General features: G+C 40.6%; 1 protein-coding gene across 7 annotated transcripts in view; it reads right to left on the reverse strand.

Annotated features, from left to right (window-relative positions):
• Positions 1 to 5,035: 5,035 nt before the first annotated feature.
• Positions 5,036 to 24,297, reverse strand: part of IQSEC1 (IQ motif and Sec7 domain ArfGEF 1) — a 300,138-nt gene continuing 280,876 nt past the window's right edge. For 6 of the 7 annotated variants that reach the window (XM_058812654.1, XM_058812656.1, XM_058812653.1 and 3 more), the window contains 5 exons: positions 23,524 to 23,623; positions 20,115 to 20,276; positions 17,200 to 17,376; positions 11,021 to 11,070; positions 5,036 to 9,609 (listed from right to left, as the gene is read on the reverse strand). In XM_058812654.1, the coding sequence (XP_058668637.1) occupies positions 9,166 to 9,609; positions 11,021 to 11,070; positions 17,200 to 17,376; positions 20,115 to 20,276; positions 23,524 to 23,623 (933 nt within the window). In that variant the 3' untranslated portion in view covers positions 5,036 to 9,165. The remainder of the gene's footprint in view (positions 9,610 to 11,020; positions 11,071 to 17,199; positions 17,377 to 20,114; positions 20,277 to 23,523; positions 23,624 to 24,297) is intronic. The other variant, XM_058812658.1, reaches the window with a different exon arrangement.

The following is a 24,297-nucleotide window of genomic DNA, read 5'->3' on the forward strand; positions in this document are numbered from 1 at the left end:
CTCTGCAGAATCCTTCCACCCTGACCTGGCATATCTTCAGATTGCCTTGCACAGAACTGCAGCATCTACTGAAAAAAAGAAAAATAAAAATCAGTATTTTTGTCTTTTGCTTCAGCAACATGCCCAACCTCTTCCTTTCCCTGCTTTTATTTATGATTCCTCTCTGCTGTCTCCGCCACTGAGGTATTCATCCACGTGTTCCATCATATCAGATTGCCTTCCTGGACCAGCTAATCCCTCAGCTGTTACAGCTCCTCATAGCTCACATTTTGTGAACCACCACAACTCCCACAGTGATGTCCATTGCAGCCCATTCCACACAGAAGTGGAAGAATTCCTTCTGGAGAAGGAGTGAATTAATGCAAGAGAAGTAGAGATCAGTAAAGGACTACAATAAAATTACCCTTCAGTTTTCCTTTTTATTCTTCCATATTTTTCCAACAGCTGCTTAAAAACCGGTATTCAATAATAAAATGACCTGATAACATTTAGCTCTTTGAGACATAGATATTTTATTTACTGAAAAAGTGTCACTAAATTACTTTACAAAAACATTCGCCAGGCTTTGCAACACTTCCAGGAAAATATATAAAATAAAATATATAAAATTTCGCCTCTCTTTATGCAATCATTGTTTGCTCCTGACAGATGGTATGAAAGTTTTGCTCTTGACATCCATAATTATCTTTCCCACAGGCGTCTGCTCATTGATGATGTGCTCATTGCATCACCTCCTGGCTTGGAATATTTTTTTAAAAAGCTGATTCACAAATGAAATCCTGGGAGAGGTGAGGGCAGGAACTGGTATTTCCACTTTTGCTCCTGTTACGTGCTGTGCAAGTGATGTGATGTGTTTGAAACCCAGATGTTAACATGGTCACTGTGTAAATACGTCAATAAATTTGTCCAAGCTCTTGTCCATCCACGCTGACTGGACTGTGGCCATCTAAAAAACCATCTGAAAAATAAAGATACATTCTGTTAGTGAAAGGGATTCCTCACAATGTCAGGTGGCACTTGCAGGGAAACTGCCCATCAGCTCTGCCATGTTAGATTAAAAGGAAGCACTAAATTGCCTCATGTTTTGAAATATTGATATTTTATTTCACAGCCAAGTAAGATTTAATTTTTCAAGCAAGGGAAAATGGGCCAAACAATGTATTGGAATCAAGTTTCTAGCTCAGTGAGGGGAGATAATCTGAGCCCAGTGCAGGAGAGAAGCTTTGCTGTGGGATTGCACCCAAGGACTGCAGGCCAGCCTGGAGAGCGCTGCCTGCGTGTCACACACAGGGGACACTGATGAGTGGCAGCTATAAAAAGACCTTGCAGTAACTGGATAAAGCACATCTTGGCACTATTAATGAAGACAGAGGGGAGATGGGTCACGGACCTCTCTGCCAAAAATGAACTTTCATTGCGTTGTAATGTTGGAGAGAAGGAAGGAGCTCCATGAGCTCAAGAACATTTCAGTAATAATTATTACTATAATGTTAATTATATTTATTATTTGTACTATTTATATTACATAATTTAAGTATTTATAGTATTTACATTAAATAATTTAATTACTTATATATTTATATTACTAACTTAATTAATTATTTAATTATTAGTCCAATGAGGCATCTGCTTCTCCCTTTTCACATCTTGGAAGAGAAAGAGATGACCCAAAATGCCAGTGCTTTTTCACCAGCTTTTTTTCAAAGTCATTTCAAATTCCTGCAGTCAGAGGAATTGCTCAGGACATGTCCCCTGTGGTTCACTACTAAGATATAGACAGGTATATAGATATGTATGTATATATATATATTTTTTTTTTTTAATGAAGCTATGCTGGCAGTCTAGAAATTTGTGAGCAGGGTCATGGAATATTGCAACAGCCCAGAAAGCTGCATGTTGCACTAGTAGAAAAAATATAGGAAGAGCAAAACCAAAGTTTCCTCTTCCTTTAGGCATAAAATACACAAACAAATTATTTTGAAAATGTACAGACTGGCATAGCAGAGGAGTTACATCATCAAGGCCATTTTTAAAACCTGCTGAAATGCCATGAAAATTCAGGGCTATAAACACTTGGGATGCTCCAAGTCTGAACTGGAATATTCAGTACATTTCTCACTGGGCTGGAAAATGTTGTTGCTCTTCCAAACTCAGGGGTTGAAGGACAACAGAAGCATCTCAAACTCTGGTGAGTGCAGGGGTCTGTTTGGTTGGTTGGTTTTTTGGGGTTTGGTTGGGTTTTTTTGGATGTTATTTTTAATTACAGCAGAGTCATTTTTTGGAGCCTGGTGTAAGGGCTGAGGCAGAAGCAGAGACTCGAGACTACCAGCAAGATGGCAAGGAAAATATAAAGGATGAATCATTAAATAAAAATGTTCTTTCTTGTTGGAGATGGACATAAAGAAATGTCAGCCAGCAAAGTGAAGGAATAATCAGCCAGGAGCACAGGGGGAGCTGGTGGAGGGGGGGATGCTCAGGGGGTGGCACCTCGCTGCAGGGCCCACACTCAGCTGAGCTCTGCTCCTATTAAAACCACTACAAAATCAGAGTGGCAATGAGTGAATGGATTCATTTCCAGCCCTGGATCACTCTGATCCCACTGCTGAGTCACAGAACTCCTGCACAGTCCCTGCTTTTCCCACCTCCCTGGACATACACCCAGGGCCCATCTCCTCATCAGAAACCAGACACTGTGCTGTGCCAGAGCTGAGAAACTGCAGAGAACAGAAATTTCCATCATGCACTCCTAATACTTCATTTGCCTTGGAATGAATTTTTCCTGCTCATCTTGTTAAAGACAGATTATTTTTGCTTTGCTCATTAGACAGACCCGTCTAAAGCACTGTGTCCAAGTATGAAAAATAAAGGAAAGCTCCAGTGGTGCCATTTCCCAGCAGAGCTGATGGATTGCACTCTCCTGTGGCTGCTTTCAGCTGCTGTGTCTCCTGGACCATGCTGCTAATTTCACAAGTCAGTTACTGCAAAATGCTAAATAAAGGTTTTGGTTTTTTTTATTTTATCCCTAAAGATGCATTTATTCACATGGCAAAAATGATAAATCTAAAGATTTGGAAAAAGTGATGGCTTCAAGTCAGCATCACCCACACAACGTTCATTTAAGTCTTGCTTAGCTGAGGAAGTACTTCCAGCAGAAATATTAATTTAAGATTTTCCTAACTTTCATGACCAGCCTCATCCTGTAGTTGATTTACTTTTGCTGAGTAATACAGGATTTGGCTTTAATTCTTGAAATAATAGGAAACAGAAAGAAGGCCTACTAAAAAAATACACCTAAAATGAAATTTTTGTGGGGTTTAGATATTTCTATTAGATTGGTTGTGCTATGTTCCCTTCCAGAAATTTTATGTCAAAAAAATACAGCAGCAAAAATCACTAAGTAGGGTAAAAATCCAGAAAGATTCCTTTGGAAAAGGTGTATTTAATGCAGCTGTAACACAGGGTGGAGATTAATAAAACACTACACAACTATTAAAATAAAATAAATAGATGCTAAAATACCATACCTGTTTTTATGAAACTCTGAATGAAAATCAATCATTAAAGCCAACTGGAAAAAACAAAGTTAAATAGAATTCATTGATTGTTAAGTCAACAAAAATCTGAAGAAAAATACAGATAAAACATTTAAAGTTCTTTATTTTGGTTTTTTTTTCTGTCCTTTTAATCTTGCATTTCTTGATTTCAACCAAAAAATGCAAAAAATATCTGGGAAAGAACCTGTTGTTAAAAAGTTGCTGTCTAGAAGAGCTTGAGAAGTTGTTTATTGCATGACAGCTCATTCCTGCAATCTGTGTGTGCACTGCCACGAGCAGACCTCTTCTCAAAATCTACTTAAATTTTACAAATCCTAATTTCTAAACCAGGAATAGAAGCATCGGTGAAGAACAGCTCTGCAAATTCTTCTACTTGCACTAGAGGATGTTTCTATAGCAGAGGCACTGGGCACCTTCAGAGGGGTCCCACAGCTCAGAGGGTGGCACAGAGGATGATGGTAAGTGGGTACTTACCTGTCAAAAAATAAATCATTGATGAAGATGCACATCCTGAAATTACAGCCCTCCAGAAAGAGGTCATAGTTGACTATTCCCACAAAATAATTCAAGAACCTCCTAAAATTCATAGGAAACAGAAGCAAACACAGTGTTTAGTTTAATTGACAGCTGAGCATTAGCTTGGCCAGGCTTTCCAGAGCACACTGGAAATCCCCTGGAAAGGCTGGAAATGCACCAAGGTCGGGGCACAATGGGATATCCCACAGTGACTGTCAAACTGGAACTGCAGTTCAGATGCTGGGAAGGCCACGTGTGGCAAAGGATCCTTCAGGGCTGCAAACTGAGACACACAACAAACAGAGGACAAGGAGTGACTGGGCAGTACTTACTCAGTGCTGGGCTGAGGGCTCCAGAGGCACTGCCAGCTCCTGGGGGTTCCCCAGAGCAGCAGGACCTGGCCCTGGCAAGGACAAAGCTCCAGCCCTGGACAGGAGCTCCTGAGGCTGCCTGGGGTCAGCTGCACACACAGCCCTGGGCCAGAAGGTCTCAAAGATGGGTTTGGGAATTGTCCACCAGGGCCTCTGCAGTGCCTGTCTGCACCTCTGGGTGCTGGATGGAGTCACTGTCCCCCTGTCCATCTGCACATCTGGGTGCTGGAGTCACTGTCTCCCTGTCCATCTGCACCTCTGGGTGCTGGATGGAGTCACTGTCTCCCTGTCCATCTGCACATCTGGGTGCTGGATGGAGTCACTGTCTCCCTGTCTGTCTGCACACCTGGCTGTTGGATTCATTGCTCTTTAGTGACTCTAGAACTCAGTTTATTTCAGCACCACCACACCAATCCAAGCTGAGTGAGGATTCCGCTCGCCACCTCCTCCACCTGATCCTCGGTTCCTGGCCCCTCTGAAGTGAGCAGCACAAATCCCCCTGCCTCAGCAGGACCAGGATACCATTGGAAGGAATTTCCTTCATTTCAAATATGAAGAGCTGAAGCTCTTGGATTGCATGAAATGAGAAACAAAGAGTTTTAAATGATTTATTTGATTTCTCCACATGATCACAGTTATAGTTTTACATCAATAGGGTCTGTTACTACTTACAAACAGAATGCATATTAAAATGAAAGCACTCCTTTCTTCCCCAGAGTTACAAAAGGGGTCTCAAGCCTCCCCAGAACAGAAGCTTCTTGTAAGCATAATGATTTTTGAAGTCTTTAACAGTCTGCATTCAAGACCTAATTCTAACAGTTTAATACAACTCAAAGCTGATTTAAGTTCCTAGCAGGAGATAGGCAACCTCAAAGTGACTGCAGACTTATAGTAATGCTAATTTACACACTATGTACAATTTAGAGAATTATCTATTCCCCCTACTGGTCCCATTTTCACCACCCCCTTTTCTCTTTTCTCTTTTCCAAATTGAATCTTGTTATTGGTTCCACTTTTCTTTGAAATATATACATGAGAATCCATTTTGCAGGCAAGAAGCGCGATGGTATTTTACAAGGGAACAGCAAAATGCATGCTTAACTGCAGAAAACACACAGCTTCATATGGAACAGCAAGTCAACATCTAGAGATTCAGTGTTTAAATATCTGCTGACTGTCTTTCAGCTCATTTTATCAAGAAACAAGAGGCTTCTGCTGCATGCAGTACATGATGGGAAAATCATTCTACACTGTATGTTAGACTCTTTTTTTTTTAGCAATACAAGACGCACATTATATTAGGATGAACTTTGATTTTTTGTTTTTTACATCGTTTTACATTTCATTCTTAACTTAAAAAAATAAAAACCCCAAATATATATTTCATTGTTGTCCCAGAAAAGATTTTTTTGTTGTTGCCACACCTTCATTCTTTACATTTCCCTTTCATTTGTTCAAATCAGCAATTACTGCTTTGCCACATCGTTTATGGGAAGAGAGAACCACGGCCACTCTGTGCATTTCTGTACCAGTCAGTAATTGGCAATGGCATGTAAGAAAAAACCCTCTCCATTCTACTGCTGTCTGCAGGCTGAAGAATTAATTTTAATTCATTTTCTTAACCCCACCCAGTGTTAAGTGCTGGAATTCTCCTATTCTAAGCATGACCCACACTGCTCTAAGCAACTGTTGATCAAGGATGGAGTCAGAGAGGTTTTACTATGACCCTAAACAAGCAGCAAAGGTCTGGAGACTTGTGCTGACACCAAGACACATTTGTTTGGCTGGAGTACATAGAAACACACAGTCTAAGAAACAAAACAGAACAAAACTAGGGGGGAAAAAAAGAGTCAAGTCCACTGTTTCTCCTCCTTGGCTTGAAAGAACAGAGTTTCCAAATGCTGTGCCCTCAGGTGACCAGTTTTGGTTTCTGTGATCTGTGATTTCACTCCCTGCACGCCCATGGGACCACGTGGAAATGTTTCTGTGCATGCACGTTTGTGACATCTCCTCAACACTCTGGTTCACAAATACATTGATTGCACATGGAAAATCAGTGGGCAGGCAATAAACTGTGGCTCACTGTTCAAGCACAGAATATTTATATGTAACTCTAATTTAAATGAATGAAAGGACTTTTTAAACATAAAGCAAATGCAGATCTGGGAGATTTAACATCTTCAGTGTTAACACAGTGAGTCAGATTTTCCTCTCCACTACTACTGCATATTCTGCCTTTATTCCATATACAGAATTTTACTTCCATTATGCCTCTGCATCTGAAACAAGTATACAGACTCTGTCACCCAGTGAAGAGGAGCTTTCTTACCTCTGTTTTAGTTAAAAGATGCAGTTTCTCAGAGATGTTTGCACTTAAATGGTTCTTCATCTTTTCTGGAACAACCTATAAATTACAGTTAGACTCTACTATTGGTACAGATGTATGAAGAAAAGTCTACATATTGAAATATGTTATCACTTTACTTCAACTAATATCAACAGGAACACTGATATATTTTGCAATTATACAATATGTAGAGTGTAGCCTCACACTAATAACATTAGATGACATGCAGACAGTTCTACTTTCCCTTATAAGAACAGTATATATTTTTTAAACTGCAAGGAACAGAGCCTCAGGGGACCCAGGTGAGCTCTCTTAAGGTAAGCCGCAGAATTTAGAATAGAATGAGTGACACAGAAAAATAAAAATCATTTGTTTTCTTTTCATGGAGATCATTCTGAGGAGAAGGAGCAGAAGGGGAAAACATATTGCACATGTGTGAAGCAAACGTGGACTGCTGGAAACAAAAGGCTAAACTCTAGATTGCTGTATTTGCTCTCTGTGGAGGTGAACAAAGTGCTCAGTTTGCAGTTTTGCTGGTATTATGGTATCCATGGTATGAAAGGGGAAAAAATGACTGAACCTCTCCCATCCTCCCCACGCTAGAGATGCCATGAGCAAGCCAACAGGACAAGTCACTCTGCTGCTCCCATGTCCTCCTGGTTTGGGACACTTTTATTACTGTTTGTTTTCTGTTACACACAAACCCGACAGGTTGGAGCTGTCATTACTTTTACCCATCTCTGATTGGAACATTTGCTCATCCTCTTCAAGGTTTGCTTTTAGGCTGGTACAGTTTTGCAGTTGTGATTCCTTTGTCTCTACTGTTTAGGTGTTAAGTCCTTGCAGTGGCTCAAAGTGCTGAAACTACAAAGTAGGTGCCATGGATAACTTTGTACACGATTTTGGGATACAAATTGTAGAGAAATTTGCAAATTGTTTGGTTACAACACATAAGCAACAACAGCACAGCCTATTTTTATGTGATGTCTTGCAACTAACTGGACTATGGAAGTGAGGGTTTGAGCATAAACTCAGCCTGCTGAGTGCTGGGTGCTTCAAACTAACAAATGTGATGAGTAAAAATGGTAAAGCCACCTCGTTGCTAGCACATGGCTACATGGAATTACAGATTTTAAAATTTTTTTTAATATATATATATATATATATAAAAACCCTATACTAAATTCTAAAACAAACCTTCAAGTTTTAGAGCACTTCCACTGGAAACACTCTGGACTAGAATTCAGCTTCGCTGGGGGTAAAAATGAGCAATTATGGTGAAGAGGAACCAAAGCAGCTGAGAAGGATGGAGGTTTGCCATTTTCATGTTTGAGATGAATGTTTTTGCAGTGTTTACATGCACCTGGCAGAACTCTTCCCGTGTGCTCGTTCAATCCATATGCTTACAAAAGAAATGTGGATCATGTAAATTCACAGTTATCACAGCCTTTAAAGTGTCTAAGAACTCGTGTGACCAATGCTTGGAGGTGCCCCCTGGTACGTGGGCACCCTCCATTGCTACGGAATAATTACTGCATCTTAACGAGTTTGCTTACCTGAAATAGCAGAGCAGCTCTAATACTGATTACGTATGATATCATCGTGTTAATAAAATAAGGATTTATACAAAGCAGTATTGGACTACAACATTTAAATGCTATGTTACTTGGCACATTTAGTAATGATTGCTTAGAAATCTTACCAAGTCCAGGGGACTTTTGATGAAAATATTGAAATGTTTGAAATTGGTTTCTAACGTTTAATGTTTTTGGTCTACTCTTTCATAGGCTATTCATCTATTATACTGTCCTATCAAGTAAGTGGAATTCCTTGTAAAGTCTATATTGCTAGTTTTGTGGACTGAAAAAATTTCTTTCCAAGCACAAATGTTAACTATACAGTATATATATATATTTATATGTATATATTTATATTATATAAAGTTTACTTACGTACTTTCATCAACCATATCAGGTCTACTTATTTTTTTTGCCCATTGAGAATAAAAGAGCAAGAATGCAACACTTGGTTCTGTCTGACTTTTTTTCCCTGTTTTTTTTCCATAGGCTAGCTTTTCATTACATGTGTAAAATTGTCCAGGGGTTTGGTGTAAAAGGTAGCTTTCCTCAGATTCAGCAAGCAGCACGTTTTCAAGGCAAGTTTGGAAATAAGAACTAACCGGGTGGTGGTGAACATCTATCCAGTAGATAAGTAAAACCAGTATGGCCTGGGCTAACCGGAATTATTTTATTTAGTAACAGCAAGCCTTTAAGCTCATTAAACGGCCTAGGTAAAAACTGCCGGTGTGATTTTGTGGCTTCCTGTGAGTGCCTTTGCAGCTGGGTTTAGAGCTAGAGTCTCGAGGAGGGTCTCTGGCCTAGACTATGGTGCTGATGCCGCTGTGTTTGGGCTTGCTGCCGGAGGCGGCGGGCGGCGGGGGCGGCCCGTGGTGGTGCGGGGCGTGGTGCGGGGCGTGGTGCGGGGCGTGCGGCAGGAAGGGGCCGTGCCCGTGGCCGTGGCCGTGCTGGTGGAACTGGTGCGGGTGCGGGTGCGGGGGCGGGTGGTAGTGGTGGTGGTGGTGGTAGGGCGGCGGGTTCTGGTGGCAGAACTGCGCGTGGTGCGGGTGCGGCGCCGCCGCCGCCTCCGCGTGGTGCGGGGGCTGCGCGGCCGCGTGGCTCTGCGAGGGCGGCTTGCCCCGCTTGCTACCGAACAGGGACCCTAGGAGTGAGGAGGAGTTGGGCATAGTCTGGTGAGGGCGAGATGGACACTCTCGGGTTGATGTAGCTCTTCGGCGCATGTGAGGACTGCTAATGATGGACCCCTAAAAAGAAATTAATAGAAAATAAAAATTAAAAAAAAAAACTCGAAATGTTCGAAAAGGAAATTAAATTTAAAAGAAAAAAAAAAAAAAAAAAAAGGAAAAGTTCACACTGACCCCAGAAACTCCTCCTTTAGGGTTCGCATGGGTGGATTATGTTAGAGAGTTCTAGGGGAAATTTTATCTCCACCTTCCCTAAGTGGCCAATGGGGCCCTCGTGCCCTTCTTAGGGGGTGTTAAGCATTGAGCGGTTTTCTCTCATTATTTTGACATCAAGAGATATGACTTCAAATAAAAAAAAATGTCAGGGAGAGTAACATGATATAAGACCTACAAGTGTGTTTTTAAAGCAAAAACACATTTTAAATACTGCAAAAAATACCATACTTGCTTTTTCACCACAAAAAAAAAGAAAAGCGCTACATTAAATGCAACCTAAATAGTTAAACATACAGCAGCAAATATTACAGTTACAGCTCAGGTTTTAAAATGGTATTTAAATCTTTCTTTATAGCAGTTTTCCACTACTATATGTGACAGTGCTGCTTCTCAAGCCTACCTCTGCATTTTGTATTAAATGGAACCATACCATTTTTGCCACTAAGATTTCTATGTGCTTGTATTATCCTGACCTGTGGTCCAACATTCTCTATTATTTAGCCTGGAATTTAGTTGCTGAAATTCGGGGTTTGTATTTTTAAAGAGTTATGGGACACAACAGTACTTAGGCAAAGTGTGCTAGATTTAAACTGTAATCTACCTAAAAGCAAACACAAAAAAAAAAAAAAAAAAACAAACCAAAAAAAGAAAAAAAAAAGAAAAAAATCTGCAAGCTGAATTCAGAGACATGAACAGTATATATAAATGGTTTGAAGATGAATGAAATCTCATGAAATCCACATTGAATTCACCTATCTGAATAATTTTTTTATCCTCCCATGCCCTATCTGTGCAATTCCATGGTGTCATGACTGCATACATATAGCAATTGAACTTGAAAATAAGCAATGGGGATGGTTGAGCATGACAGTCAATAGTTGTAGCTAAATATCAAACAGCAAGAACAGTGTACTTGGTAACAAAGAGCAAGTGGGCTTTTAAGCTGGGACCAGACTGAAATGGTGGCAAAAGGACACATCATATCCATTTAACCATGCTTGCAGGAACAAAGGGAACAAGGTTAGCTCAAACCAAAAATGGCATTGCTCTAAAACAAGCTGTAAGTGCTTTGTAAGCTGGAAGAATACAGAGTGAATAGCCTAGGCATGCATTTTATTCGTGGCAGGCAGGTTATATATATAAATATATATATATGTTAGAAGAAAAAAGAGCAAAAAAATATGTATGTATATAAAAGAAAGGTTTGAAATGCACATCATCACATCCAGCTAGACATCAGGAACTTCCTACTTACTTCCATATTGCTGTCTAGCGATCCTGCACTGCTGCGTCGCCCACGCTTGCCTGCCCAGGACATGCAACAGCAGAGATTAGAGACTGCGACACGACCGGCGCCAGGAGTGCGGCCCCACAGCGTCAGGGCCAGCAGGGACAGCAGCTCCCTGCACTGCCTGCGGCTTGGGGGCACTGGGAATTTGGAGAGGTGGGGCTGGTGCTGGGAATCACACGAGCGGGGTGTGATGTTGTTGGCAATTTGCACGATTCTTAGGTATTTGGGCAGCTGGGTTTAGTGCTGCGCTCGTGATGCGGAGCAGCAAGGATTTAAAGGGTTTGGTTTCCTGGAATCTGATCGGCCAGGAAGGTTTGTTTTACTTTAAACATTGAGATACAGTTGTGGAGTGGAATTAACTTAAATGCAAAATTTAACGTTGAAATAATCTGAACTTCAGTGTGGGGCACTGTGAGGGGCATCGGTTTTATCACTTAATCAGTTTTATCACTTCATCGGTTTTATCACTTTATCGGTTTTATCACTTCATCGAATTTATAATTTCAATTTCAGCTTCGAACCTCAGTGGATTTCATACAATCTTCTTTCATGAGGTTTAAAAAAAAAACTAAACTTAATTTTTGATCAGTAAATCTGGAATCTGTCTTGACATTATGGCTAGATTTTGTTTGTTTAGCTGTGCAGTGCTTTATCTTTAAGCATGTTGGATTTGTACTCCAACCGTCTCAAACTGCAAAACCTTTTGCCTAAACCCACAGGTGAAACTCCAGACTGTTTGCCTAAAGAGCCAGAAAACCTTAGTGGCTGTATAGGACACAGGATCCCAGATTTTCTTTCTCACTTCACAGCAGAGAAAATAGCATCTGGCTGCAGTGGAAATAGAGATTTTTAGAAAACAGCTTTTGGAGCTTTGCTTTGCAAAGTTTCAGAATACTTTCCTGGCAGGGTGTAGAAACAAAGCTGAGCTTTGAGGAACCCTCCTGGTGCTCAGAGCTTCCCTAAAATCTGCAGGGCTTTAGAAACCAAAGCTTTCTCAGCACTCTCTCCTTGTTTTCCTGCAAGGCCAAATATCAATCTCCACCCTGCATTGGCACATTGCTGCCTTCAGAATCTTCTACTCTGAGAGGTAGTTTTGGGGGAGAATGTGAGGATTGCAGCATCGCTGAACCAATTAATGACGTACCCTAATCACAGACACCCCAAAAGCACCTGGGATCAGAACTAGGGAGCAGTGGAACTGCTCATAGAGCAATTCAGACTACCCAAAGGATCAGGATGATCAAAGACTATCACCTGCTGGATTTCTAAGCATAACGTTGACCTGGCTGGTCACAGGACACTGCCCTGAAACAAGTTTCTCTTAAGAGCTACAGTTCCAGGCTACTGGAATGTTTTCACTCCTTAAAAAGAGTTGCTACCCAGTAGAACCCCCTCTGCAGTGACATTAAATAGAGGGGAAGGTGTTTGTGGTGAAGGTGGTGTGTTTGATTGTGAAATTCATTGGGATTCGGAACAATTCCCCTGGATGGGCTCTTTGTCAAAAGCTCACTGCTTCATCTCCTGCTGCAGTTTTAGCCTCAGCCAAAGCAGAGCTGGATTATCTTATGAGCCCCCCAAGAAAAACTGGGTTTGTTCATCCCTTATTTTGACTCCTAGTCAGGTATGATATTTTTCTGCTCTGATAACAGGATTAGTAGTGATTAACACTCCAACCACTCTTGCTGATGCAAACACACTGCGGCAGCCACCTCGGAACTTAGCAGTCAGGGTTGCAAATAAGACTGAGAGCTGACACGGGGCATTAAACGTGGCCAAAAATGAAGGAGAACACAACAAAAAAATCCAATGCCTTTTGCATATGGCAGGAGTCACAGTCTGATCAGATAACCATGGACACAGTAAATACGGACAGAGAGCGACAGATGGAATTTTGCTCAGAGTAACTCCAGGGCAAAGTAGTACTTGCAAAGCCAAGAACAAACAGAAAAATCCTCCTTAAAATGCCTGTAATTTCCCTCAGATAGGCACTATTGCTGTACAGAGGCTTGGTTCGTTTTCCTAAAAACAAACTGAACCCAATTCTGTGCTGACATGCAGTGTGATGGGTTTACTCAGTAAAGCCCCTGGAGCATTCCCCCTGCCAATGTGTGTTTATTCCAGACTGTTCCCTGGTCTCTGGGATGGCATCCCATCCCAGAAATGCCTCCCTGGAGCTCCGGCCTTCACATGCATCTCAGGGAAATTCTCAACTAGAATTGCATCTAAGCATGCACTGGCAGGAAAATTAGTAGCTGTGGTACAAAGCAAGGTGGTATTTATCAAATCTGAAGATTAGTTTTGCTTAATATATTATGTTTACTTTAATTTTTTAAAGCTGTTAGAGTGGACTTTAATTTATAAAATTAAATTTCAATTAATTTAACCTTATCTATTAGATATCAATAGTCCTTGTAAGAAGTATCTTTAACTTACACAAGTCCACATATGAACATATGTCCCACACATGAACATGCATTATATGGGGCCAAGAATATTTCAAATTTATAGTAGAAATATGAAGTGATTACAAGATTTTTACAAACTTAACCATGCCAAAAGAACATTGAGCTTTATTAATAAAAGCCATTGCAGCTTGCAGGATGGATGTGTGCAGGACACATCACAGGATGTGTGGTGATCTCACAGCTCAGGCTGCAGATCAGCTCAGTACATGGAGATATTTCTCACTGCAGCTCTATAGCTCTTGAAACTGTTCTGGGCCAGTGAGATAATTGATGGCTAAACACTATCAATGATTTGATATTATGATTTGGCTTTGAGTGACTTGGGGGAAAAAGCCTGGAAAAAAGTTTTAAATTAAACTGCTCACTCCAATCATTAGAGAGACCACTTTTGAGGGGGAAAGTACTCTTTGTCACATTTTCATCTTGTTTCTGTGTGGAACAGGTAGAATCTTAAGATCTCACACTGAAACAGAATTATTTAATCCTAGAAATACTTTTTGTTTGGTTTGGTTTTGCAGTAATCTTTTTTGGTCTGTGGCTGTTTCAGACAAGCCCAGCTCCCAGAAATAGGAACCACTGTGCCCTCCTCACCTGGGCAGCACTACCTGGCTGTGCCAGCTGTGGAGCACTGGGGCAAACAACAAAATTGCACTTTTTAAACCAGTTCAGGGTGTAAATATTATTCCCACCTTACAGGTTAGGGATGTGGGAATAAAGTTTTAATTGCACTGTAAACTCAACGTAAAAGCACTGGGTCCCCCAGCAACTCAAAGTGGTTGGAATTCAAATTAAAGAACCTAAAATCAGTCCAAGGGGACTGTTTCTGGGAGAAACAGAATGGGAAACACAACCAGTCCAACCCTTCCTGCTCTGCTTTAGTGACCAAATCATTCTTCCTGTGGAACAGGGGCCATGGGGGAACATCACACTTTTCCCATCTTTCTGTAAACTCATAAAACTCAGCTTTAGATGAATTAAATTTTTTTGTCTGGCTTCTAATATTTTTATATAAATTAAGAATTTCAAAGTCTGGAACAAATAAATTCAGTTCTTCCTTGACTAGAGCTCAAGAATGTTCAATAAAAATGATACATTTCTCTTTAGAGAAAAATAAAGCCCTAAATATTTTTAACATATTTGCATCTTGAAACACTTGGATGCCACATTGTATTTTATATTCCATGGAAAGAACTAGAAAGGCATGGAACCATTCTCAGGAAAGGATTCCTGATGGACAAATCCTGCTTTCTGTGCATTCCCAGCTTAGGAGCAGAATCAGTCAGAGTATCAGCATTTGTTAGATCTCAGAAGCTTCTGAACTGACACTCAGAGAAATTTAATCACTTTCCAGAGCCTCCATTTACTGGCACGTCTGGGGGACAGCAATAGATTGCTTTCCTAAATAGTTCTGTCAAGTACCTGTGCAGCCAAATGCTGTCCAGTCACATTTCCCTTCACTGAATAAACAGTTAAAATTTTGAGTTTGCAGTGTTCACTGGACATTTACCTGCCTTCCTGCATAAATATGCAACCAGGCCATTTTCTCATGTTTGTTAGATTTATTTCTGATTCAATGTAGAAAGGGTCTCTCTAAAAATCCACTTTCCTACAGGCCCACACACTCCTGCTCCTCCTCATTGTTCATCCTGTGCTTCATCCACAAAAGGATTTGAGGCAACCTAACTCAGGCCTGTTTTACAGAAGCAATTTAATATGGGATAATCACTGGGTGCAGTATCTTCCTAACTGAGATTTCTTTGCTTTTCTATGGATCACCTCTCCCACATTAAAATTAGCCTCACATGCAAGCTATTCCCTGAGAGAAGGCAGGGGAGTTATGGATCATCTCCCTGAAGTCACTCCACCAAATAACAAAGCAAATAACAGGCTGGCTGTTTCTCAAGTCAGTTGCACTGCACAAGACCAAACAGAAGCTCTCCATAATTTTCAGCTATTTCAAGTTAAAATTAAGTTTAGTTGGGTTTAACAAACTCATTGATAAACCCTGCAGTCTGTGAGTGATTTCTACATTTTGTCATGGAAAAAGGTTATTTTCAGTAATAAGCATGCCAGTGGTAGGCATGCCCTGTGAAATGTGTTTGTGATTACAGATGCTGGTTTGTTGAATTAAACCCATAATATGAATTCAAATACATGGCAGTGTTTGAAAGAGAGGGATGAGTAATTCTGATGGAATGAAAAAATTAATCAGAAATCACATTTAGGGGTACAGACACCCACTGAACTCACATATTAACAATATGGTAGTTCTCATTCTAATGAAATAAAACCAAAACAACATAAAAGGATGATGAAGAATCCTCAAATCTGAGAGATAAGAGTGGTGAAGACTAGGGCTTGATCTAAAATCCACTGGAGCCAAGCAAGCACCAATATTCAACTTCAGCCTGATTTTGGATCAAGGGCCCAAGTCTTTTTAATGAAGCACATGGAGATGTGAGTATGAAAGCCTAAACAGAGAAGAAAAGAATTGAAAGAGCTCACTCTCTACATATTTGTATGCACATACATATACCCACAAAACACAGGCTATCATTTCAGTTTACAACAGTTTTATTTATTGCAGCATACCTAAAATCTCTTCTTTAGTTTTAAAAAAAAAAAAGGAAATAGGTAAGTAGTGTCTACTACCAAAGACATACAGAATACTGAAATTATGACTACACTGTACATCATCACTGCAACTGAAAGAACAAAGCAGAGTATGCAACACAGCCTATGAACTAAAAAACAAATAATAAAAAAAACAGAGTTGCTACTACCTCTGGAAGTAGAGATTCACTTTCTGAATAGTGGACATAGTGTTCAGATCAGAGTTCTTGTCAGTGACAGGACTCTTTAACACTGAAAGATTACATGGCTATGCCAGGTGTGAGGCAAACCATCAAATAAAAACATGTCCAACTTCCCCTGGCTTGCTCTGGCTAAAAAAAAATATCACATCACCACTGCTTTCCAGTCTTTAATCAGTTAATAAAACTTCAAACACACCAGTGGCTTTGTGGGTTATCAGCATCCTTGTCCACTAGGACTTCCTTGGTTCTATTGCCAAGAGTACTTCACAACAACCTCTTTTTGCAAGAATTAGGAACTGTGTCTGAGTTACAGAACAAGAAAGGAGCATCGGGGCACACTGGTGCTACACAGCTCTAGAGAAAATTTAGTAGGGCTTCACTCAATTTCATTCATCCAGGTGGTGACACAGGTACACTTGAGCACAGAATACACAGAAAGCGCTCGTTACACAGAGACCAGGAGCTTTCCTTCCCTTTCTAGGCCTACTCTATGAGGGGCAAAAAGCAAAGGAGATTAAAAAAAAAGAAAGGAAAACTAAGTGAATTACTCCTAGCACGAGTCAGTCACTTCTGTTTTATTAAAAACTTACAATTTTTCCTCTGTCTTCACTGTCCTTTAAAAGTTCCTATAGCAACCTACAACGGCTTAAATGCTTTCAAACAGTGGCCGCTTAACAGAACAAAGGTAAAAAAAAAAAAAACAACAAACAAACAGAAATTACCCACGAGCCGGGGGGGGAGTAAGGAGCTATCTGGAAGTGTGAGATCCCACCAGTGCTACGTGTGGAGGCCCAGAGCGAGCTGGGCTCTGCGGAGGCAGCTGTGCATGCAGAGAGGCGGGAGCGGCAGGGGCAGCGCTTACCTGCTTCGGACAGGTCCCTGAGGGAGGAGCTGAGCGCGCTCCGCTTCAGCCCCTCGCCGCCCGCGTAGCTGTCATCCAGGCACGGCCGCGGCAGGCTCCCGTTCCCCGACTCCTTCTTCAGGCTGGAGCACTGCGACATGCTGGGACGCACCACGCCCTTCTGCTTCTCCAGCTCCGCTGCAACACACAACACACACGGGGGTTTCACATTGCTGGTTGCGGGCGTGAAATGCTATGAGTAGATAAGCTGCACATTTTTTTAAGAGGTTGCAGAGTTCACAGGTAGGGCCAGTTGCTGCCAGGGTGGAGTTCTAACTGTTTGTTGTTGTAATCACCTGTCATTTTTGTAAACTACCTTGATGGTTAAGAATTCCCCTTTTGTCGAGTGACACCCTGCTGCTTCCTGGAGGATGGCACCCTACGGCCAAAGCCCCCACCTGCCCGTTTGTGGGTCACACACTCCTCTTTCCACTGCTCCCCCACTTATCACGCACCCGGGAAGTTGAGGCTGACTTTGTGTGTGACTCACTCTCACACACACAACAAGACAACAAAAGGTACCTTTTATTTTCACATCACTTACTACAAGTTTAGTGTTACTGGCCAGTCCGGTGCTATTGGATATCCTCCCACCTAGCTGTTTTGTCTAACCCCAGATGCTCTTGGGCATACCTTTTACCACACCTTCTGGTACTTTGTTGAGACAGGACTTATCTGCTCCTGTATCCACCAAAAATTCAAATTCTTCATTTAGGGGTCCCACCTCAAAGTTTACCACGGGCTCCTCTAGATGTTGCATCAGGTCCCCTAAAGCGTAAAGCCCTTGACACTCCTAATTGTCACCTCTAAGAACCTTCTCTAAGGCTTCCTGTTCCCTGGCTATTGCCTTATCGATACTGAGCTTTTTACAAACCCTCCTAACGTGTCTGGTCTCTCCACAATAATAGCAGCACCTTTTGCTCAAAGAGACTTGAGGTCTCTCCATCCCTCTTGTACCTGGCAGTACTGACCTATCCTTGCCTGCTCCTGGTGGTGGACCTGCCCACTCTCTTGTTAACCTCAGAGGGTGGAGAGGAGGAGACCTCAGAGTTGGCATGCAAATGACCTGAGAACCAGCATGCAACAGGAGGGACCCCTCACCAAACCTAGCCAAAAACCCCTAAAAACAATGAGCCAACACAAAATGGATGAATCAAAGCAATGTCTACACGTGAGGAACAGAATTCAGTATCTGCTAAGAACCTTTTTACTCCTCACCCTAACCTAAAGGAAGTTGGTTAGACAGAGGAGCTCAAATGTTAAAGCAGAAAATAGGGGATCTCCTGATGCTCTTGTGAGGATGGAATCCCCAGCTCAACCTGTAGGCACAGCTGCACTCTTTCTCCGCCTCTGTGCCACTCCTGGGAGCAGCAGCAGTGTGAGCAAGACCTGTTAGTTCTCCCCACCTGAGCTGATTTTTAATAAAGGCATTTAAAAGGAGAAAGGTCTCCTGCCCTGTTTATTTCATGAAACAACCCAGAACAGCCCTTGAGACTTAAACTCTAAAGAATTTAGAGACTTTAGAGGAGCTAAGATTTTAGTTAGATAAGCTTTACTGGAGTCAATTAAAATAAAGGGGTAGGCCTTGATGAAGTTAAGAGTTAGTAGTTAACTAATATTTGATTACTTGTCAGCGCAATGTTTGGTTAGCTGGGTTTGTAATGAAGAATATAGAAAGGTTTCAGGAACATAAGACAATTGTGGCCTCCTCTGTTCTGAAACCAATTGAAGACGGGGAATGGGAGCTCTACCAAGGGTTCATTTGTCATATTTGCATTGAAAAGGTAGAAAGGTCAGAACGAGGAAGACTTCATTTACTTCCTCATTTTGGGACCCCTCCCCATGAAAGGGACCACCTACCCATTTCAAGGAACAGACTATGAATGCTTAATAGCTTTTGAACTAATTACTATAGTTAATGGCTTTTGAACCATGGGAAGTGGGAATGGCACGTACCAAAGTTACGAATATGCATTTGTATTTTGTGAATTCAATGCTTGTATAGATAAAAGGACTCTGTAATCACTGGTAAATTGCAGTGTGTATTTGGGAGCTATCCCACAATAAACATTCACTTTCTAACTTTAAACTGTTAGAGAGTTTTGTCTGTCACAGTTGGATATTGGTACTAGATCAATATCCATATTTTTAATAAATCACCCTGTGCCCAAAGGCAGCTTCACCCCTCTGCCCACAGCTGGATGTGGAGCAGGGCCTCTTTTGGGAAAATGGGATAAAATTTAATCTTCAGACACTCTCGGGACTACAAGCAAAATCTATCAGTTTGGAGCACGACTTCCTTATTGACTTCAGGAATTACAACACGGAAATGAAGAAAAATTCAATGAAGCTTATTGGAAGGGCCATAATTGGGAATTTCAGTGTGAGGCAAATTGCACCTAAAACTCCTGCTGTAATTTGTGATATAAATCACAGATCTCTCTCTCTGTCCACATTATCCCTAAAAGTCTTACTGGAATTTATAGTACAAATCACAGATCCATCTTTTGTCCGTCCAAATTTTTCCTAAAATTCTTGCTGTAATTTATGCTACAAATCACAGATCCAGCTTTCCTCTGTCCATTGTTATTTGCAGCTTGTCCAAGATAAATTCCACTGCAGCTACACTGCAGTAAATATGAGTCAATGAACTCAGCTGGGGCTTAAGCCATTATTGGCTTTTCCTCCTTCTTGAGACAAAGTCACAGAAAAACCCACATTATTTTGAACTTTTAAGGAGTTCCAATGTGTTATACAATTATACTTTTTATTAATGGTAATTTTTAATTTAAAATTTAAATTTTCCAAGGGCAGTATTAGTTTTTATTATTTTGATTAGCTGGAAAATACTCCATTATATGTACCTTTGTACTTACACTCTATTCTGTGCTTTTCCATTTCTTGAACTTCTGCAATTGATTCCCTCAAATCATCTGTAAACTTCTTCCTGTCCTGAGGATTTGGTGCATTGAAATTTATGAGTACTTTGATATCTGCTCCTGGAACAGCTGATGTGAGCCGAATGCCATTGGGATAATCTGAAAGAAAAAGGCAAAGAAAACTAAGCTCTGATTACTACAATTACTTTTCTTTTAACAAAAATACCCACCAAAACTGAAAGCTTTTAGTAATATTACCACAGAGGATACAAAGTCAGAGAAATAGAAGTCTGACAGCACAAAATTAGAATAAAACTCCCTAAGGTGCATTGGAACAGCTTAACTGTCAAATACGGAACAAATATTGAGAGATATCTTTATGTAGCTGCTACCCTTAAGGTAGCAGCAATATGCAATATATATCAAAAACAGTAGGAAAAAAAGCAAAAAGGGGATAATTTTTCTTTCCCATGACCTACCTTACCCACTTGTGACCAAAGTTTTGCTGAGTGTAAAGGCTACTTGAAGACATTTCAAATGCTACAAATTGTCTTTTTACTCACCATTTGCAGGAGGACAAACACACAAACAGGTACACATTTAGTATCTCCTATTGGATTGTGCTCCCTGTACATCCTACTTTCCTTTTTTCTTTTAAATAAAATAAAAAGTACCTGTGAAATCATACACTGAAGAAATAAAAGGACTGATTTGGTTTTTCCACCCCTCTTTTGATCCATATTATGGACTTCTAATAATAAAAGGCAGATATTTCAGGAAACTGTCTTTGCCTCTTTTCTAGGTGTACTTCTGAAATTTTAACAGCTGGTCAAAAATATCTCCTGGTTGAGACAGAAGGTTCATTTACAGCAAGATACTCAGAATGAAAATATGTTCTGCTGTAGAAAACAAATCAGTCTTTGCTTGAAGCACACACCTGGAGCAATGGGGTGTCAGCAAACCTCAACCTGTGCATTTTAACACAAAGTTTTCTTTTACTCAGCTGCCTTGCCCTCTGGGTTTGCTAAAGCTCTCAAATATTTACTTCAGTATTTGAGCCCAAGCTCAAGGGCTTCCATGTACTAAAACCTCTCTCAAGAGCCAGCAGATGAAGTGAGGCACTCCCCTCCCTCAAAGCCCTGAGGTTTCAACAAGACTTCAACTATTGAGAAACCAGTGCACGTGCTTGGCTTTTTTAGGATGCATTAACTCTGGATTTTTTAGGGGACCTTCACTTTGGCTTTTTTAGGGGACCTTCACTTTGGCTTTTTTAGGGGACCTTCACTTCCAGATCAAAGCTGCAACTAAAAGTGAAGCAAGTCCATTTACAATCCTCAGGGAAAACAGAGCAACTGCCCTGAGGCTCAAATGGTCCTGAGGAGATGAAGGGAGGAAGGATTTGGGAGTTTTGCTGAGGGAGGAAGTATTTGGGAGTTTTGCTGGGGTTTGCTGAGGGAGGAAGAATTTGGGAGTTTTGCTGGGGTTTGCTGTCAACACCTCACACAGAAGAACAGCCAAAAGGTCCCAGTGCTGGGCAGGCTCAGGTGGGATGTTGGGAACATTGGCACAGGAATGCAGCAAGCAGCTCTGCACCACTCCAGGGGAAAGAATAAAAATGTTTACAAAACCAACAAGGAAAGCTGGCAAGCCCAAAGTCACCAGGGCTGCCCCCACACAACGAGCCAAGAAAGGATTTCCATGTAACAAACACATGGATTTTATTACCAGAGGGACTTCTCTGCACTGTGTTCATCAAGTATCAGGAAACCCTCACATCAGTATTTCTTGGTTGCAGTCACACTCTCTCCTCAGTGATCTGCTCCCCCTCTATATTTTGTTACTGATTTTGCCTGAAAATGAAAAATATACTTCCCATATGGCCTATTTATTTACTAGAGATATGTGGCATTGTTTTCCCTTTTGCAGCTCATCCATCCCTCAACATAATTGACTTCTATCATTAAAAGTCAATTTTTCTATCACCAGTGCCAGTCATTTGTTCAACCTCACCAGCAGCCAAACCAATATTTTTGTTGCTTCTGTTTTAGCAACACTGACTTTTATTCCCTTGAAACCAGGGAACAGCTGCTCCACACAGAGTTACTGATGGCTCTGGACAAAACAGCCCAAAGCTTGCTGGGGACAGGGGAAACCAAGAATATTGAATTTTACAAATCAAAGGGGACAAATACTTCTCTTTCTCAACTGGAAAATTGTGCATCCCACCTGAGAGGCACCAATATTAGAGTGCAGTCTGTTCACTGATTCACTGCAGTGAATTCAGAAGCCCTCCTGAAGTGCCTCAGTTAAAATGCCTCCAGTTCCCTGGCAGGAATCCAATCCTTTACTTCTTGTTTCACTATAGATATTTTAAAATTTATTTGATTAGTGTTTCTACTTATCATGCTTTATTTTTAAAATGCATTTTATATAACATGGCATCAGAGAATTATAAATCCTTCTATTTTTAGTAGCATCCAGGATAGATGTATTTGGCCTTCCCCTCCAAAACTGAATTTTATATCATATAATGTGCTCACAAGAGAGAAAGAATGCATGTGTAAGCACAGAAAGGATCTGTGAGCTACAGTGAGCTGCTGTGAGCTCTTCAAAACCTTCCCTTTGCACTCTCCAGAGGCTTGCAGTAACAGCAATGGATTTTTAGGAAGCACATTCTCAAGGACAAATTAAAACTAAGAACCTTCCATGACAGAACAGCACAGGAATAGCTCACACTGGGCTGTACCCAATTTATCAGGGGTGAAGGATGGTCACAAACCATGAATTCAGTCAGGCTGTGTCCCTATGTACCATACCAACAACTCTGCTATGCTGTCACTACTGACACTGTATTTGGGCTTAGAAACAGGATTTTAGCAAATTATTTATGTTTTTGTCTGCTAAGAAGCACTAAACTTAAAAAAAATATTGGACTGATGCAGATTGTAAGAGACATAAACAAAAGGTTTCAGAAAATGAAAGCTTATGTTTTATATTTAAATTTGAAGTAGCATATATTATCTAGGCAAAGTTAAGCCATAAATCAGGAAAATAAATTAAATAGTGTTTTGAATTACAGATACCATTTAAAGAGTCATTATTTATTATCACTCAGTTCCAGCTAATAGTACCACTGACTCAGCAACAGATGGTTTTTTTTTCTTGGCAATCCTTTTATTCTTTACAAGTAATCACAAACACATTTAGGGAGATTTGGCTCCTGACTACAACCAAAAAACTCTGGTTTATATACTGACAACATCTTGTTTTAAATGTCAGAACAAAGTCAAATCCAGAGCAATTTTATTCCTAAACTCAGATCAAGTCCTGTCCATCCCTTTCACTTACACCATTTTTGTTTTATTTATGAACAAAGTGGTCTTCTAAAAAGAGAGGAAATACTTACACTGGTTCTCAAAGAGAAGAACTTGCATTCCATAGAGGGAAAAGGACTGTCGAAAACTGTACGTAACAGAGTTCTTCTTCTTCTGAAAAATCTTGGTCACCTGAAAGGGATCAGATAAACAAAGTGAAATACTCATTCTACCAAATGTGCCTGTGGAAAATTATTGCTCTGAAGAATTAGTATAAGGGAAAACATTTTATTTAAAAGAAAGTTATAAATCTGTCAGAAAAAAATGCAGTTGTCATTTCCCCCTTTTTTTAAATGCAACTGATGTATTTAAACTCCTGCTACTGAAAAAACCAAAGCTCTTCAGCATCATCTCTCTAAAGCAGAAGGGTTGATATTTTTTCCAGACACAAAGCCTTTGTGTTCTCTCTCCTCCAGAACTCTACTTTTTCAAATTCCAAAACCTTTGGAATACTTTGGATGCATCCTTTCTGTGCTAGCAAGAAATGAAAATACATTTAAGTTATCCTTAAACCCCCCAAATTTAGGTGCTACCACACTCACATATTTGGTCCATATTATTCCCCAGTTTGATGGAACTACTGATATGTGAGTAGGTAATAAAAAATAGCAGAAAACAATGTTCCATCAGTTTCCACTCAAGCTCCCATTGACAACTCCTAGGTTATACTCAGAAGCAAAAGGATTAATGTTTTTTATTTAATTCCTGGTTTTAAAGTCTGCAGGTAGGCAAAAAAAAAAAAAAAACAAACACACACAGCAAAACTGTGTAGATGAGATGTGCCTTTTCCCTGACAAAATATGAAA

This window comes from Ammospiza caudacuta, chromosome 12, assembly GCF_027887145.1.
Source record: "Ammospiza caudacuta isolate bAmmCau1 chromosome 12, bAmmCau1.pri, whole genome shotgun sequence".
In the NCBI taxonomy this organism is placed as follows: Eukaryota; Metazoa; Chordata; class Aves; order Passeriformes; family Passerellidae; genus Ammospiza; species Ammospiza caudacuta.